This window comes from Notothenia rossii, assembly GCF_949606895.1.
Source record: "Notothenia rossii genome assembly, chromosome: 11".
Classification (NCBI taxonomy): domain Eukaryota; kingdom Metazoa; phylum Chordata; class Actinopteri; order Perciformes; family Nototheniidae; genus Notothenia; species Notothenia rossii.
In genome coordinates this window covers 59,727,702-59,747,224 of record NC_136910.1, presented here as the reverse complement: position 1 = coordinate 59,747,224, position 19,523 = coordinate 59,727,702, and the positions used below count along the sequence as shown (strand labels likewise).

At 48.8% G+C, this 19,523-nt stretch overlaps 1 protein-coding gene across 1 annotated transcript; it reads right to left on the bottom strand.

Annotated features, from left to right (window-relative positions):
• Window positions 1–942: 942 nt before the first annotated feature.
• slc25a46 (solute carrier family 25 member 46) lies at window positions 943–17,908 on the bottom strand (the record flags this gene model as incomplete). The annotated part of the gene is made up of 9 exons (XM_079659888.1): window positions 943–2,013; window positions 2,098–2,444; window positions 5,161–5,218; window positions 11,984–12,040; window positions 13,767–13,867; window positions 15,660–15,737; window positions 15,851–15,908; window positions 16,013–16,055; window positions 17,635–17,908. 9 exons carry the CDS (start codon window positions 17,906–17,908, stop codon window positions 1,758–1,760), a joined length of 1,272 nt encoding a protein of 423 aa, XP_079516014.1. The 3' UTR covers window positions 943–1,757.
• Window positions 17,909–19,523: the final 1,615 nt, after the last annotated feature.

The window sequence follows — 19,523 nt, the reverse complement described above, 5'->3', positions numbered from 1 at the left end:
GGTCTCTGTAATAACTGGTCAGTGATCAGATGGAGTTATTGATCAGTGTCAGCAAGTCTCTCTAATAACTGGTCAGTGATCAGATGGAGTTATTGATCAGTGTCAGCAGGTCTCTCTAATAACTGGTTAGTGATCAGATGGAGTTATTGATCAGTGTCAGCAGGTCTCTCTAATAACTGGTCAGTGATCAGATGGAGTTATTGATCAGTGTCTGCAGGTCTCTCTAATAACTGGTCAGTGATCAGATGGAGTTATTGATCAGTGTCTGCAGGTCTCTAATAACTGGTTAGTGATCAGATGGAGTTATTGATCAGTGTCAGCAGGTCTCTCTAATAACTGGTTAGTGATCAGAGGGAGTTATTGATCAGTGTCAGCAGGTCTCTGTAATAACTGGTTAGTGATCAGATGGAGTTATAGATCAGTGTCTGCAGGTCTCTCTAATAACTGGTTAGTGATCAGATGGAGTTATTGATCAGTGTCAGCAGGTCTCTCTAATAACTGGTTAGTGATCAGATGGAGTTATTGATCAGTGTCAGCAGGTCTCTCTAATAACTGGTTAGTGATCAGATGGAGTTATTGATCAGTGTCAGCAAGTCTCTAATAACTGGTTAGTGATCAGATGGAGTTATTGATCAGTGTCTGCAGGTCTCTCTAATAACTTGTTAGTGATCAGATGGAGTTATTGATCAGTGTCAGCAGGTCTCTCTAATAACTGGTTAGTGATCAGATGGAGTTATTGATCAGTGTCAGCAGGTCTCTCTAATAACTGGTCAGTGATCAGATGGAGTTATTGATCAGTGTCAGCAGGTCTCTCTAATAACTGGTTAGTGATCAGATGGAGTTATTGATCAGTGTCAGCAAGTCTCTAATAACTGGTTAGTGATCAGATGGAGTTATTGATCAGTGTCAGCAGGTCTCTCTAATAACTGGTCAGTGATCAGATGGAGTTATAGATGTTATTACATTTATTTATTGAACATGAAACAGATCACAGGTGTTTTTCTCTTCCAGTGCAAAGTTTAACAACAACAACAACAAAATGCAGCTTCAGAGATTTAAATAAACTTTTAAAACATTTTATTATTTTTTTGCAATATCACTTTTATTGTGAAAAACCTCAGCATCTGCTTTAATCTTTTATCTCATTTAAAAGTGATATGGATTTAAATAGGAACCACATAATCTACTTTTAATACATTTGTATTTTTACAGCTTTGTACAGAGGGGACTGTTTATGTGAGCGGACTGACATGCTCCAACACAGGAAGTGACACGCACACGGGGACCTGACCTCCTGTCGGCTAACAGTTTCCCCCCGCCTCCAGTCTTTGTGCTAAGCTAGGCTAATGGGGATCGTCATGTGATCACTCTTTAATCAGTTTCACTTTTCTGACAAAATATGATTTCTTCTGACAGCTGTCACCATGACGACAACCTGTCGATTACCCAGAATCCTCTCCTGTTATAACCACACGTTGTAACGTCAACAGGAAATGAACACGTTAGATGTTTTCAAAGTAAAGCCTTGATGGATCACATGACCTCTAACCCTAACCCATTGGATCACATGACCTCTCGTCCTGTCTCAGTGGAGATATTTAATATAGAGCAGATTTGCAGAGCTCTCGTTTCTGATGCAGTTTCAATCTCACTTCTCTCAGGTGTTGTGTCATGGTGACGGCGTGGCGTCTCCATGGCGACTACACTGCGTCTCCATGGCTACGCCCCCCTACGCCCCCCCGGCTGCGTCTCCATGGCTACGCCCCCCCCCGCCCCCCCTCCAGCAGCAGCACCCTCAGCAGAGCCCTCGCCCCCCCCAGCAGCGCCCCCTGCAGGGCGTACTGCGCCGCCAGCGCCCCCACGCCCCGGTAGAACCCGGCAGGACCCTCGCGGCGCCGCACAGCCAGAAGACAGTCAGACACACCGTCGTACTGAGTGTTCACCGGCAGAACCAGAGGCCCGTTCCCCCCCGAGCCGTCAGTGCTGTCGATGATGGTCCTGGTGCCCTGCAGGCTGAGAGAGAAGAGGACTCTTTAAACACTCTTTAAACACTCTTTAAAGACCCTCCAGACTGAGCCCTGCCTGGTTACCACTCACCTGAGGCGGTGCAGGGCCGTCTCCAGGGGGAACAGCAGCACGTCGGCCACCAGCGCTCCGGCGCAGCCCGCCAGCAGCTCAGGGAAGTATGAGTCCAGCAGGTCAGGGGGGTCTTTGTGCCCCCCCCCCCGCTGCCTCCCCCCCCGCTGCTGCAGCCACAGCACCCCCCGCTGCACACAGGAAGTGATGACGTAGCGCAGCACGCCATGCAGCGCCGCCGGCAGCAGCAGCCAGCGCAGAGGCAGCAGGCGCAGAGAGTGAGGCGCGCCCACCCCGAAGAGACGAGTCACTCCTTCACGAAGACAGTCCAGGAGACCTGAGGACGCCTCGTCTCTCACTATCTCACTCTGAGGGGACAGGGAGAGGCGTTACACACTGTCTCACTCTGAGGGGACAAGGAGAGGCGTTACACACTGTCTCACTCTGAGGGGACAGGAAGAGACGTTACACACTGAGGGGACAGGAAGAGACGTTACACACTGTCTCACTCTGAGGGGACAGGAAGAGACGTTACACACTGAGGGGACAGGAAGAGACGTTACACACTGTCTCACACTGAGGGGACAGGAAGAGACGTTACACACTGTCTCACTCTGAGGGGACAGGAAGAGACGTTACACACTGTCTCACTCTGAGGGGACAGGAAGAGACGTTACACACTGTCTCACTCTGAGGGGACAAGAAGAGACGTTACACACTGTCTCACTCTGAGGGGACAAGAAGAGACGTTACACACTGTCTCACTCTGAGGGGACAGGGAGAGGCGTTACACACTGTCTCACTCTGAAGGGACAAGGAGAGGCGTTACACACTGTCTCACTCTGAGGGGACAAGGAGAGGCGTTACACACTGTCTCACTCTGAGGGGACAGGAAGAGACGTTACACACTGAGGGGACAGGGAGAGGCGTTACACACTGTCTCACTCTGAGGGGACAAGGAGAGGCGTTACACACTGTCTCACTCTGAGGGTACAGGAAGAGACGTTACACACTGAGGGGACAGGAAGAGACGTTACACACTGTCTCACTCTGAGGGGACAAGAAGAGACGTTACACACTGTCTCACTCTGAGGGGACAGGAAGAGACGTTACACACTGTCTCACTCTGAGGGGACAGGGAGAGGCGTTACACACTGTCTCACTCTGAGGGGACAAGGAGAGGCGTTACACACTGTCTCACTCTGAGGGGACAGGAAGAGACGTTACACACTGAGGGGACAGGAAGAGACGTTACACACTGAGGGGACAGGGAGAGGCGTTACACACTGTCTCACTCTGAGGGGACAGGAAGAGACGTTACACACTGAGGGGACAGGGAGAGGCGTTACACACTGTCTCGCTCTGAGGGGACAGGAAGAGACGTTACACACTGAGGGGACAGGAAGAGACGTTACACACTGTCTCACTCTGAGGGGACAGGAAGAGACGTTACACACTGAGGGGACAGGAAGAGGTGTTACACACTGAGGGGGCAGGAAGAGAAGTTACACACTGAGGGGACAGGAAGAGGTGTTACACACTGAGGGGACAGGAAGAGACGTTACACACTGAGGGGACAGGAAGAGACGTTACACACTGAGGGGACAGGAAGAGGCGTTACACACTGTCTCACTCTGAGGGGACAAGGAGAGGCGTTACACACTGTCTCACTCTGAGGGGACAGGAAGAGACGTTACACACTGAGGGGACAGGAAGAGACGTTACACACTGAGGGGACAGGGAGAGGCGTTACACACTGTCTCACTCTGAGGGGACAGGAAGAGACGTTACACACTGAGGGGACAGGGAGAGGCGTTACACACTGTCTCGCTCTGAGGGGACAGGAAGAGACGTTACACACTGAGGGGACAGGAAGAGACGTTACACACTGTCTCACTCTGAGGGGACAGGAAGAGACGTTACACACTGAGGGGACAGGAAGAGGTGTTACACACTGAGGGGGCAGGAAGAGAAGTTACACACTGAGGGGACAGGAAGAGGTGTTACACACTGAGGGGACAGGAAGAGACGTTACACACTGAGGGGACAGGAAGAGACGTTACACACTGAGGGGACAGGAAGAGGCGTTACACACTGAGGGGAAAGGGAGAGGCGTTACACACTGTCTCACTCTGAGGGGACAGGAAGAGACGTTACACACTGAGGGGACAGGAAGAGACGTTACACACTGAGGGGACAGGAAGAGGCGTTACACACTGAGGGGACAGGAAGAGGCGTTACACACTGAGGGGACAGGAAGAGACGTTACATTCTGAGGGGACAGGAAGTCATGTGACACAGGGACAGGAAGAGACATTACACACTGAGGGGACAGGAAGAGACGTTACACACTGAGGGGACAGGAAGAGACGTTACACACTGAGGGGACAGGAAGAGACGTTACACACTGAGAGGACAGGAAGAGACGTTACACACTGAGAGGACAGGAAGAGGCGTTACACACTGAGGGGACAGGAAGAGACGTTACACACTGAGGGGACAGGAAGAGACGTTACATTCTGAGGGGACAGGAAGTCATGTGACACAGGGACAGGAAGAGACATTACACACTGAGGGGACAGGAAGAGACGTTACACACTGAGGGGACAGGAAGAGACGTTACACACTGAGGGGACAGGAAGAGACGTTACACACTGAGGGGACAGGAAGAGACGTTACACACTGAGGGGACAGGAAGAGACGTTACACACTGAGGGGACAGGAAGAGACGTTACACACTGAGGGGACAGGAAGAGACGTTACACACTGAGGGGACAGGAAGAGACGTTACACACTGAGGGGACAGGAAGAGACGTTACACACTGAGGGGACAGGAAGAGATATTACACACTGAGAGGACCGGAAGAGACGTTACACTCTGAGGGGACAGGAAGTCATGTGACACAGGGACAGGAAGAGGCGTTACACTCTGAGGGGACAGGAAGTCATGTGACACAGGGACAGGAAGAGGCGTTACACTCTGAGGGGACAGGAAGTCATGTGACACAGGGACAGGAAGTCATGTGACACAGGGACAGGAAGTCATGTGACTATAATATGTAATAATAATAACAAAGGTCTCACCTGCACGGTCTCGATGAGGCTGGCGCAGTAAAAAGGAAGAGCCACCATCGCTGTCAGCCTGAGACACAGAGGAGACACATCAGGAGGACAGACAGACATCAGGAGGACACAAAGACATCAGGAGGACACACAGACATCAAGAGGACGCACAGACATCAGGAGGACACACAGACATCAGGAGGACACACAGACATCAGGAGGACAGACAGACATCAGGAGGACGCACAGACATCAGGAGGACGCACAGACATCAGGAGGACACACAGACATCAGGAGGACGCACAGACATCAGGAGGACGCACAGACATCAGGAGGACACACAGACATCAGGAGGACACACAGACATCAGGAGGACACACAGACAGCAGGAGGACAGACAGACATCAGGAGGACACACAGACAGCAGGAGGACAGACAGACATCAGGAGGACACACAGACATCAAGAGGACGCACAGACATCAGGAGGAGACACAGACATCAGGAGGACACACAGACATCAGGAGGACGCACAGACATCAGGAGGACGCACAGACATCAAGAGGACGCACAGACATCAGGAGGACACACAGACATCAGGAGGACAGACAGACATCAGGAGGACACACAGACATCAGGAGGACACACAGACAGCAGGAGGACAGACAGACATCAGGAGGACACACAGACATCAAGAGGACGCACAGACATCAGGAGGAGACACAGACATCAGGAGGACACACAGACATCAGGAGGACGCACAGACATCAGGAGGACGCACAGACATCAAGAGGACGCACAGACATCAGGAGGACACACAGACATCAGGAGGAGACACACAGACATCAGGAGGACACACACAGACATCAGGAGGACACACAGACATCAGGAGGACGCACAGACATCAGGAGGACACACAGACATCAGGAGGACACACAGACATCAGGAGGACACACAGACATCAGGAGGACGCACAGACATCAGGAGGACACACAGACATCAGGAGGACACACAGACATCAGGAGGACAGACAGACATCAGGAGGACACACAGACATCAGGAGGACGCACAGACATCAGGAGGACACACAGACATCAGGAGGACACACAGACATCAGGAGGACAGACAGACATCAGGAGGACACACAGACATCAGGAGGACAGACAGACATCAGGAGGACAGACAGACATCAGGAGGACACACAGACATCAGGAGGACACACAGACATCAGGAGAAGACACAGACATCAGGAGGACAGACAGACATCAGGAGGACACACAGACATCAGGAGGAGACACAGACATCAGGAGGACACACAGACATCAGGAGGACAGACAGACATCAGGAGGACAGACAGACATCAGGAGGAGACACAGACATCAGGAGGACACACAGACATCAGGAGGACACACAGACATCAGGAGGACAGACAGACATCAGGAGGACAGACAGACATCAGGAGGACACACAGACATCAGGAGGAGACACAGACATCAGGAGGACAGACAGACATCAGGAGGACACACAGACATCAGGAGGACACACAGACATCAGGAGGACACACAGACATCAGGAGGACACACAGACATCAGGAGGACACACAGACATCAGGAGGACAGACAGACATCAGGAGGACACACAGACATCAGGAGGACACACAGACATCAGGAGGAGACACAGACATCAGGAGGACACACAGACATCAGGAGGACACACAGACATCAGGAGGACAGACAGACATCAGGAGGACACACAGACATCAGGAGGACAGACAGACATCAGGAGGACAGACAGACATCAGGAGGAGACACAGACATCAGGAGGACACACAGACATCAGGAGGACACACAGACATCAGGAGGACACACAGACATCAGGAGGACACACAGACATCAGGAGGACACACAGACATCAGGAGGACACACAGACATCAGGAGGACAGACAGACATCAGGAGGACACACAGACATCAGGAGGACACACAGACATCAGGAGGAGACACAGACATCAGGAGGTCACACAGACATCAGGAGGACAGACAGACATCAGGAGGACACACAGACATCAGGAGGACAGACAGACATCAGGAGGACACAAAGACAGACATCAGGAGGACAGACAGACATCAGGAGGACACACAGACATCAGGAGGACACACAGACATCAGGAGGACAGACAGACATCAGGAGGAGACACAGACATCAGGAGGACAGACAGACATCAGGAGGACACACAGACATCAGGAGGAGACACACAGACATCAGGAGGAGACACAGACATCAGGAGGAGACACACAGACATCAGGAGGAGACACACAGACATCAGGAGGAGACACACAGACATCAGGAGGAGACACACAGACATCAGGAGGACACACAGACATCAGGAGGAGACACACAGACATCAGGAGGACACACAGACATCAGGAGGTCAAACAGACATCAGGAGGACACACAGACATCAGGAGGACACACAGAAATCAGGAGGAGACACACAGACATCAGGAGGACACACAGACATCAGGAGGAGACACACAGACATCAGGAGGACACACAGAAATCAGGAGGAGACACACAGACATCAGGAGGACACACAGACATCAGGAGGAGACACACAGACATCAGGAGGAGACAGAGACATCAGGAGGACACACACAGACATCAGGAGGACACACAGACATCAGGAGGACACACAGACATCAGGACGACACACAGACATCAGGAGGACACACAGACATCAGGAGGACACACAGACATCAAGAGGACGCACAGACATCAGGAGGACACACAGACATCAGGAGGACACACAGACATCAGGAGGACACACAGACATCAGGAGGACACACAGACATCAGGAGGACACACACAGACATCAGGAGGACACACAGACATCAGGAGGACACACAGACATCAGGAGGACACACAGACATCAAGAGGACGCACAGACATCAGGAGGACACACAGACATCAGGAGGACACACAGACATCAGGAGGACAGACAGACATCAGGAGGACGCACAGACATCAGGAGGACGCACAGACATCAGGAGGACACACAGACATCAGGAGGACGCACAGACATCAGGAGGACGCACAGACATCAGGAGGACACACAGACATCAGGAGGACACACAGACATCAGGAGGACACACAGACAGCAGGAGGACAGACAGACATCAGGAGGACACACAGACAGCAGGAGGACAGACAGACATCAGGAGGACACACAGACATCAAGAGGACGCACAGACATCAGGAGGAGACACAGACATCAGGAGGACACACAGACATCAGGAGGACGCACAGACATCAGGAGGACGCACAGACATCAAGAGGACGCACAGACATCAGGAGGACACACAGACATCAGGAGGACAGACAGACATCAGGAGGACACACAGACATCAGGAGGACACACAGACAGCAGGAGGACAGACAGACATCAGGAGGACACACAGACATCAAGAGGACGCACAGACATCAGGAGGAGACACAGACATCAGGAGGACACACAGACATCAGGAGGACGCACAGACATCAGGAGGACGCACAGACATCAAGAGGACGCACAGACATCAGGAGGACACACAGACATCAGGAGGAGACACACAGACATCAGGAGGACACACACAGACATCAGGAGGACACACAGACATCAGGAGGACACACAGACATCAGGAGGACGCACAGACATCAGGAGGACACACAGACATCAGGAGGACACACAGACATCAGGAGGACACACAGACATCAGGAGGACGCACAGACATCAGGAGGACACACAGACATCAGGAGGACACACAGACATCAGGAGGACAGACAGACATCAGGAGGACACACAGACATCAGGAGGACGCACAGACATCAGGAGGACACACAGACATCAGGAGGACACACAGACATCAGGAGGACAGACAGACATCAGGAGGACACACAGACATCAGGAGGACAGACAGACATCAGGAGGACAGACAGACATCAGGAGGACACACAGACATCAGGAGGACACACAGACATCAGGAGAAGACACAGACATCAGGAGGACAGACAGACATCAGGAGGACACACAGACATCAGGAGGACACACAGACATCAGGAGGACACACAGACATCAGGAGGACAGACAGACATCAGGAGGACACACAGACATCAGGAGGAGACACAGACATCAGGAGGACACACAGACATCAGGAGGACAGACAGACATCAGGAGGACAGACAGACATCAGGAGGAGACACAGACATCAGGAGGACACACAGACATCAGGAGGACACACAGACATCAGGAGGACAGACAGACATCAGGAGGACAGACAGACATCAGGAGGACAGACAGACATCAGGAGGACACACAGACATCAGGAGGAGACACAGACATCAGGAGGACAGACAGACATCAGGAGGACACACAGACATCAGGAGGACACACAGACATCAGGAGGACACACAGACATCAGGAGGACAGACAGACATCAGGAGGACACACAGACATCAGGAGGACACACAGACATCAGGAGGACAGACAGACATCAGGAGGACACACAGACATCAGGAGGAGACACAGACATCAGGAGGACACACAGACATCAGGAGGACAGACAGACATCAGGAGGACAGACAGACATCAGGAGGACAGACAGACATCAGGAGGACAGACAGACATCAGGAGGAGACACAGACATCAGGAGGACACACAGACATCAGGAGGACACACAGACATCAGGAGGACACACAGACATCAGGAGGACACACAGACATCAGGAGGACACACAGACATCAGGAGGACACACAGACATCAGGAGTACAGACAGACATCAGGAGGACACACAGACATCAGGAGGACACACAGACATCAGGAGGAGACACAGACATCAGGAGGTCACACAGACATCAGGAGGACAGACAGACATCAGGAGGACACACAGACATCAGGAGGACAGACAGACATCAGGAGGACACAAAGACAGACATCAGGAGGACAGACAGACATCAGGAGGACACACAGACATCAGGAGGACACACAGACATCAGGAGGACAGACAGACATCAGGAGGAGACACAGACATCAGGAGGACAGACAGACATCAGGAGGACACACAGACATCAGGAGGAGACACACAGACATCAGGAGGAGACACAGACATCAGGAGGAGACACACAGACATCAGGAGGAGACACACAGACATCAGGAGGAGACACACAGACATCAGGAGGAGACACACAGACATCAGGAGGACACACAGACATCAGGAGGAGACACACAGACATCAGGAGGACACACAGACATCAGGAGGTCAAACAGACATCAGGAGGACACACAGACATCAGGAGGACACACAGAAATCAGGAGGAGACACACAGACATCAGGAGGACACACAGACATCAGGAGGAGACACACAGACATCAGGAGGACACACAGAAATCAGGAGGAGACACACAGACATCAGGAGGACACACAGACATCAGGAGGAGACACACAGACATCAGGAGGAGACAGAGACATCAGGAGGACACACACAGACATCAGGAGGACACACAGACATCAGGAGGACACACAGACATCAGGACGACACACAGACATCAGGAGGACACACAGACATCAGGAGGACACACAGACATCAGGAGGACACACAGACATCAGGAGGACACACACAGACATCAGGAGGACACACAGACATCAGGAGGACACACAGACATCAGGAGGACACACAGACATCAGGAGGACACACAGACATCAGGAGGACACACACAGACATCAGGAGGACACACAGACATCAGGAGGAGACAGAGACATCAGGAGGACACACACAGACATCAGGAGGACAGACAGACATCAGGAGGACACACAGACATCAGGAGGACACACAGACATCAGGAGGACACACAGACATCAGGAGGACACACACAGACATCAGGAGGACACACAGACATCAGGAGGAGACAGAGACATCAGGAGGACACACACAGACATCAGGAGGACAGACAGACATCAGGAGGACACACAGACATCAGGAGGAGACACACAGACATCAGGAGGAGACAGAGACATCTGGAGGAGACACAGACATCAGGAGGAGACACACAGACATCAGGAGGACACACAGAAATCAGGAGGACAGACAGACATCAGGAGGACACACAGAAATCAGGAGGACACACAGACATCAGGAGGACACACAGAAATCAGGAGGACAGACAGACATCAGGAGGACACACACAGACATCAGGAGGACACACAGACATCAGGAGGACAGACAGACATAAGGAGGAGACACACAGACATCAGGAGGACACACACAGACATCAGGAGGACAGACAGACATCAGGAGGAGACACAGACATCAGGAGGACACACAGACATCAGGAGGACACACACAGACATCAGGAGGACACACAGACATCAGGAGGACACACAGACATCAGGAGGACAGACAGACATCAGGAGGACACACACAGACATCAGGAGGACAGACAGACATCAGGAGGAGACACAGACATCAGGAGGAGAAACACAGACATCAGGAGGACAGACAGACATCAGGAGGACAGACAGACATCAGGAGGAGACACACAGACATCAGGAGGACACACAGACATCAGGAAGAGACACAGACATCAGGAGGAGACAAACAGACATCAGGAGGAGACAGAGACATCAGGAGGAGACACACAGACATCAGGAGGAGACAGAGACATCAGGAGGAGACAAACAGACATCAGGAGGAGACAGAGAGACATCAGGAGGAGACAGAGACACATCAGGAGGAGACAGAGACACATCAGGAGGAGACAGACACATCAGGAGGACACACAAGAGGTTTGAATAAAGAGTAGAAGAAGAACTGACCCCTTCAGCAGCAGATGTCCTGCCAGCTGTTTGAGGCTCCACCTGTGAGGAAGCTCCCTGAACACAACACTCAGATTACTACAGGGGACATTACTTCAGTCAGAGGGGGACATGACTACAGTCAGACGGGGACATGACTTCAGTCAGACGGGGACATGACTACAGTCAGACGGGGACATTACTTCAGTCAGACGGGGACATGACTACAGTCAGACGGGGACAATACTACAGTGAGAAGGGGACATGACTACAGTCAGACGGGGACATTACTTCAGTCAGACGGGGACAATACTACAGTGAGACGGGGACATGACTACAGTCAGAAGGGGACATTACTTCAGTCAGACGGGGACATGACTACAGTCAGACGGGGACATGACTACAGTCAGACGGGGACAATACTACAGTCAGACGGGGACATGACTACAGTCAGACGGGGATAATACTACAGTCAGACGGGGACATGACTACAGTCAGACGGGGATAATACTACAGTCAGACGGGGACATTACTTCAGTCAGACGGGGACATGACTACAGTCAGACGGGGACAATACTACAGTGAGACGGGGACATTACTTCAGTCAGAAGGGGACATTACTACAGTCAGAGGGGGACATTACTACAGTCAGACGGGGACATGACTACAGTCAGACGGGGACATGACTACAGTCAGACGGGGACATGACTACAGTGAGACGGGGACATGACTACAGTCAGACGGGGACATTACTTCAGTCAGACGGGGACATGACTACAGTCAGACGGGGACAATACTACAGTGAGACGGGGACATTACTTCAGTCAGAAGGGGACATTACTACAGTCAGAGGGGGACATTACTACAGTCAGACGGGGACATGACTACAGTCAGACGGGGACATGACTACAGTCAGACGGGGACATTACTTCAGTCAGACGGGGACAATACTACAGTGAGACGGGGACATGACTACAGTCAGACGGGGACATGACTTAGTCAGACGGGGACATGACTACAGTCAGACGGGGACATGACTTAAGTCAGACGGGGACATGACTACAGTCAGACGGGGACATGACTACAGTCAGACGGGGACAATACTACAGTCAGACGGGGACATGACTACAGTCAGACGGGGATAATACTACAGTCAGACGGGGACATGACTACAGTCAGACGGGGATAATACTACAGTCAGACCGGGACATGACTACAGTCAGACGGGGACATTACTACAGTCAGACGGGGACATGACTACAGTCAGACGGGGATAATACTACAGTCAGACGGGGACATGACTACAGTCAGACGGGGACATGACTACAGTCAGACGGGGACAATACTACAGTCAGACGGGGACAATACTACAGTCAGACGGGGACAATACTACAGTCAGACGGGGACATTACTACAGTCAGACGGGGATAATACTACAGTCAGACGGGGACATGACTACAGTCAGACGGGGACATGACTACAGTCAGACGGGGACAATACTACAGTCAGACGGGGACAATACTACAGTCAGACGGGGACATTACTACAGTCAGACGGGGACAATACTACAGTCAGACGGGGACAATACTACAGTCAGATGGGGACATTACTACAGTTAGACGGGGACATTACTACAGTCAGACGGGGACAATACTACAGTCAGATGGGGACATTACTACAGTCAGACGGGGACAATACTACAGTTAGACGGGGACATTACTTCAGTCATTCAACTATTTGGATTACCTCATCAAATTTAAAAATGTTCAACTTTAAAGAACTGCAGTAAAATTGCTGTGGTTACCGTGGTAACGGCGTGAGCTCGCTGATGACGCCCTCCGCTCCGAGTGTGATGCCGTGAACGATGAAGGTGCTGCCCAACCCCTTCCAGAGAGCCTTCAGACCCTGAACACAACATGTCTACTTTAAAGAGTCCTCTCCAGCTGATGTTCAGGTGTATATCAGTATGTAGTGTCTCTACTTTAAAGAGTCCTCTCCTGCTGATGTTCAGGTGTATATCAGTATGTAGTGTCTCTACTTTAAAGAGTCCTCTCCTGCTGATGTTCAGGTGTATATCAGTATGTAGTGTCTCTACTTTAAAGAGTCCTCTCCTGCTGATGTTCAGGTGTATATCAGTATGTAGTGTCTCTACTTTAAAGAGTCCTCTCCTGCTGATGTTCAGGTGTATATCAGTATGTAGTGTCTCTACTTTAAAGAGTCCTCTCCTGCTGATGTTCAGGTGTATATCAGTATGTAGTGTCTCTACTTTAAAGAGTCCTCTCCTGCTGATGTTCAGGTGTATATCAGTATGTAGTGTCTCTACTTTAAAGAGTCCTCTCCTGCTGATGTTCAGGTGTATATCAGTATGTAGTGTCTCTACTTTAAAGAGTCCTCTCCTGCTGATGTTCAGGTGTATATCAGTATGTAGTGTCTCTACTTTAAAGAGTCCTCTCCTGCTGATGTTCAGGTGTATATCAGTATGTAGTGTCTCTACTTTAAAGAGTCCTCTCCTGCTGATGGTCAGGTGTATATCAGTATGTAGTGTCTCTACTTTAAAGAGTCCTCTCCTGCTGATGTTCAGGTGTATATCAGTATGTAGTGTCTACTTTAAAGAGTCCTCTCCTGCTGATGTTCAGGTGTATATCAGTATGTAGTGTCTCTACTTTAAAGAGTCCTCACCTGCTGATGTTCAGGTGTATATCAGTATGTAGTGTCTCTACTTTAAAGAGTCCTCTCCTGCTGATGTTCAGGTGTATATCAGTATGTAGTGTGTCTACTTTAAAGAGTCCTCTCCTGTTGATGTTCAGTTGTATATCAGTATGTAGTGTCTCTACTTTAAAGAGTCCTCACCTGCTGATGTTCAGGTGTATATCAGTATGTAGTGTCTCTACTTTAAAGAGTCCTCTCCTGATGATGTTCAGGTGTATATCAGTATGTAGTGTCTCTACTTTAAAGAGTCCTCTCCTGCTGATGTTCAGTTGTATATCAGTATGTAGTGTCTCTACTTTAAAGAGTCCTCTCCTGCTGATGTTCAGGTGTATATCAGTATGTAGTGTCTCTACTTTAAAGAGTCCTCTCCTGTTGATGTTCAGTTGTATATCAGTATGTAGTGTCTCTACTTTAAAGAGTCCTCTCCTGCTGATGTTCAGGTGTATATCAGTATGTAGTGTCTCTACTTTAAAGAGTCCTCTCCTGCTGATGTTCAGGTGTATATCAGTATGTAGTGTCTCTACTTTAAAGAGTCCTCTCCTGTTGATGTTCAGTTGTATATCAGTATGTAGTGTCTCTACTTTAAAGAGTCCTCTCCTGCTGATGTTCAGGTGTATATCAGTATGTAGTGTCTCTACTTTAAAGAGTCCTCTCCTGCTGATGTTCAGGTGTATGTAGTGTCTCTACTTTAAAGAGTCCTCTCCTGCTGAGGTTCAGGTGTATATCAGTATGTAGTGTCTCTACTTTAAAGAGTCCTCTCCTGTTGATGTTCAGGTGTATATCAGTATGTAGTGTCTCTACTTTAAAGAGTCCTCTCCTGCTGATGTTCAGGTGTATATCAGTATGTAGTGTCTCTACTTTAAAGAGTCCTCTCCTGCTGATGTTCAGGTGTATATCAGTATGTAGTGTATCTACTTTAAAGAGTCCTCTCCTGTTGATGTTCAGGTGTATATCAGTATGTAGTGTCTCTACTTTAAAGAGTCCTCACCTGGGCCTTAGTGATGGAGTACATGACGACGACGGCGCTGAACGGGCTCAGGTGGTAACAGCGGGCGTGGTAGTTCACCTGAGAGCAGCAGCCAATCAGAGAGCAGGATTAATAACTCCTAAATATGTTATGACAACATTCAAATCAAAGGCATGAAACTTCAGATTGTGTTTAAAGAGTGACAGAGGTACCTGGCACTGCCTCCTGAAGACGATGCAGGGGTGAGCGAGCACGTTCTCTGTGAACAGACTGAACACAACGCTTTATTTACATCTCTCCACTATAATGTCAACAAACTCATAAACAAAACTATACATACTTTATTTTATAATTAATACAAATGTATTTCCAACCTGACGAGTCCGATTCCAAATCCTGCGAATCGACTGAGCTGCTCTGCAAGAACAACAACACATCAGCATTAATAAACAACAACACATCAGCATTCATAAACAACAACACATCAGCATTCATAAACAACACATCAGCATTCATAAACAACAACACATCAGCATTCATAAACAACAACACATCAGCATTCATAAACAACAACACATCAGCATTCATAAACAACACATCAGCATTCAAAAACAACAACACATCAGCATTCATAAACAACAACACATCAGCATTCATAAACAACAACACATCAGCATTCATAAACAACAACACATCAGCATTCATAAACAACAACACATCATCATTAATAAACAACAATGCATCAGCATTCATAAACAACAACACATCAGCATTCATAAACAACAACACATCAGCATTCATAAACAACAACACATCAGCATTCATAAACAACACATCAGCATTCATAAACAACAACAAATTGGCATTCATAAACAACAACACATCAGCATTCATAAACAACAACACATCATCATTAATAAACAACAACACATCGGCATTCATAAACAACATCAACAATACATAAGCATTAATAGATAATAAAACCGATGCAAACATGCTAACAGCTTCATGCTAACAACTACATGCTAAAAGCTTCATGCTAACAACTACATGCAAACAGCTACATGCTAAAAGCTTCATGCTAACAGCTACATGCAAACAGCTACATGCTAAAAGCTTCATGCTAACAGCTACATGCTAACAGCTACATGCTAAAAGCTTCATGCTAACAGCTACATGCTAAAAGCTTCATGATAACAGCTACATGCAAACAGCTACATGCTAACAGCTACATGCAAACAACTACATGCTAAAAGCTTCATGCTAACAGCTACATGCAAACAGCTACAGGCTAACAGCTTCATGCTAACAACTACATGCTAAAAGCTTCATGCTAACAGCTACATGCAAACAGCTACATGCAAACAGCTACATGCTAACAGCTTCATGCTAACAGCTACATGCAAACAGCTACATGCTAAAAGCTTCATGCTAACAGCTACAGGCTAACAGCTACATGCTAAAAGCTTCATGCTAAAAGCTTCATGCTAATGAGAGGCTAAACATACAAAGTAAAGATTCGTAATACATGTTTCCACTGTGAATCAGGCTAACTGTTAGCTTGCAGGCTAACGACAGAATAGGATCTCTATGCAGCAGGCTAATTAAAGCTATGCAGCTAATTAGCATAATGTGAAGGATCCTGTGGAGCTAACGAGGCTAGCTGTCAGTTAGCATGCTCAAAGCGACATTCAGATTCATTTAATTTCCTTTTAATAAATACTAAATCAGTTTAGTTTAATTGTTGTGTAGTTAGCATCTCATGTGTTAGTTGTTATCTTGTTTATCTCGTTCTGTTTACATGTTGACACTCTCCATCCTGTGTTTACCTCCTGCAGTACTTTACAGGAATCCCTGTTGTATCTTATAGTTATATTTATCTTATATATTCACGTAGCCCTGTTTTATATTATAGTTGTTTATCTGTAGCCCAGAGGAGGACCCTCAGGTGTTCCTCTCTCAGAGGGTCCTCCTCCCCAGGTGAGCAGCGACCCACCTGCAGGCACCTGGCCGGGCTGCGGAGCCTCCCAGCCGGCTCTCTCCCCGGTCCTCTCCCCTTTCTCCCCGGTCCTCTCCTCTCTCTCCCCGGTCCTCTCCCCGCTCAGAGGGCTCCTCTCCCCGGCCAGGTGCAGGTTCCTGCTCCCCGGGATGTCTGGAGGATCTGTGACCCGGGGTCCCAGCAAGGGGTCCCCCCGGTACCCGAGCCCCTCTCCCCGGTACCCGAGCCCGTCGAAGCTGTCCGGCCTCCGGGAGAAACCTGATCGATCCATCGGAGGGTCTTAAAGATATTATCCGTAGCGATTTGACCCGAAAAACAACACTGACTGTCACCGGAAATCTTGTCTTTCTCTTCCGGAGGAGCGGTGGTGACCCGGCTCTCTACCGCCTCTCTACCGGCGCCTCCCGCATGTCATCGATCACTGTTTACAATAAACCAAACATGACATTAAAGAATAAAGGTGGGGTAGGTAGGTAATAGCATAGATATATATAAACATTTATATAATTGTGTTTATATATATATCTATGGGTAATAGAGTGGCGAAGTCCCTCCCCTTCCGGTGGACCTCCATGGGACCTTATTTCGAAAAAAATATGTATTAAAGTCAATGGATAGAGAAAGGTTATCTTTCGATCCCGTTTGAATGGTGCCACGAATTACACATATGATGTTTGTCAATTTAAAATGTATATCACTCAGTGTAACAGGCCTACTCTCTGTATTTGCTTTAGTTTAGTAGATAACTACAAACAAAGAGTCGATATTTTTCTAAAACCATTTAGTGCTTCACAAAATAAAATACACAACGGCTGTAGCCTGTTTTAGGAGCTGTAAGTGCGTGTGTGTGGTGTAGGTGTGTGTGGTGTGTGTGTGGTACAGTGTGTAGGTGTGTGTGTGGTACAGTGTGTAGATGCAGCGGACAGACAGGTCTCAGTTGGTTTGGTGTCCTATGCTTACTTTTAATACTTGTAAATACAACTTTTGGCCCTAATTTCAATTCCCCATTGTAGCGACCAGAGAGAGGGGGGGATATATCCAGTCTCTGATAGTGTTACGTTATTATGAGAGTGCTCTGTTTGATTCTGAAATGTTATATATTTATATAAATATATACATATATATATGTGTGTGTGTGTGTGTGTGTGTGTGTGTGTGTGTGTGTGTGTGTGTGTGTGTGTGTGTGTGTGTGTGTGTGTGTGTGTGTGTGTGTGTGTGTGTGTGTGTGTAGCCTGTTATTGTCTCATTATACCGCACTGTGAATGAATCAAAGTAAATATATAAGTGGTCATGAACACATCTGTCCATCCGACAGAGGGCTGCTGTGCCTCCTGTCATCATGGACGTCTCTTTAAAATGACCGCTCAGAGGAGAGGAGTTCGGTTATGGCTAGAAAGGATCCGTCAAGTGTAAAACTCTCGCGAGAGTTTGCAAGTCACGTGGCTGAATGTTTACGTTTGGCAGGCAGCCTTTCAGTTACGATCGTTAACATCAGTGGGCCACAGCAAATGACGGTGAGAAGCTAAACCACAGTGGTGAACCGTCAAGGCCTTCAAGGTATTCAGAGAATACCCTGGAACACTCAGATAAAACAAACAAAAAATCGATTTAATTATATAAATAAAATGTATATAAAATGAATACATGAGAATCGTATCTGTGTTGTTGATCTGTAATATTACAGTGTTACGTTGATTTGTTTGTCCTTCTCGGACCATGCACTACGCGTTTCAGTGGTTTTGTGTTAGAAAAAAAATACAAAGTACAATCGCTGGAGGACTCTGCTGTCACTCAAAAACTGAGTAGCCAATGGGGACGCACCCCTGAAAGTCCCGCCCACCTGGGGGGTTTGTGCCAGAATCTCAAACAAAAAGTGAAGGAGCGGA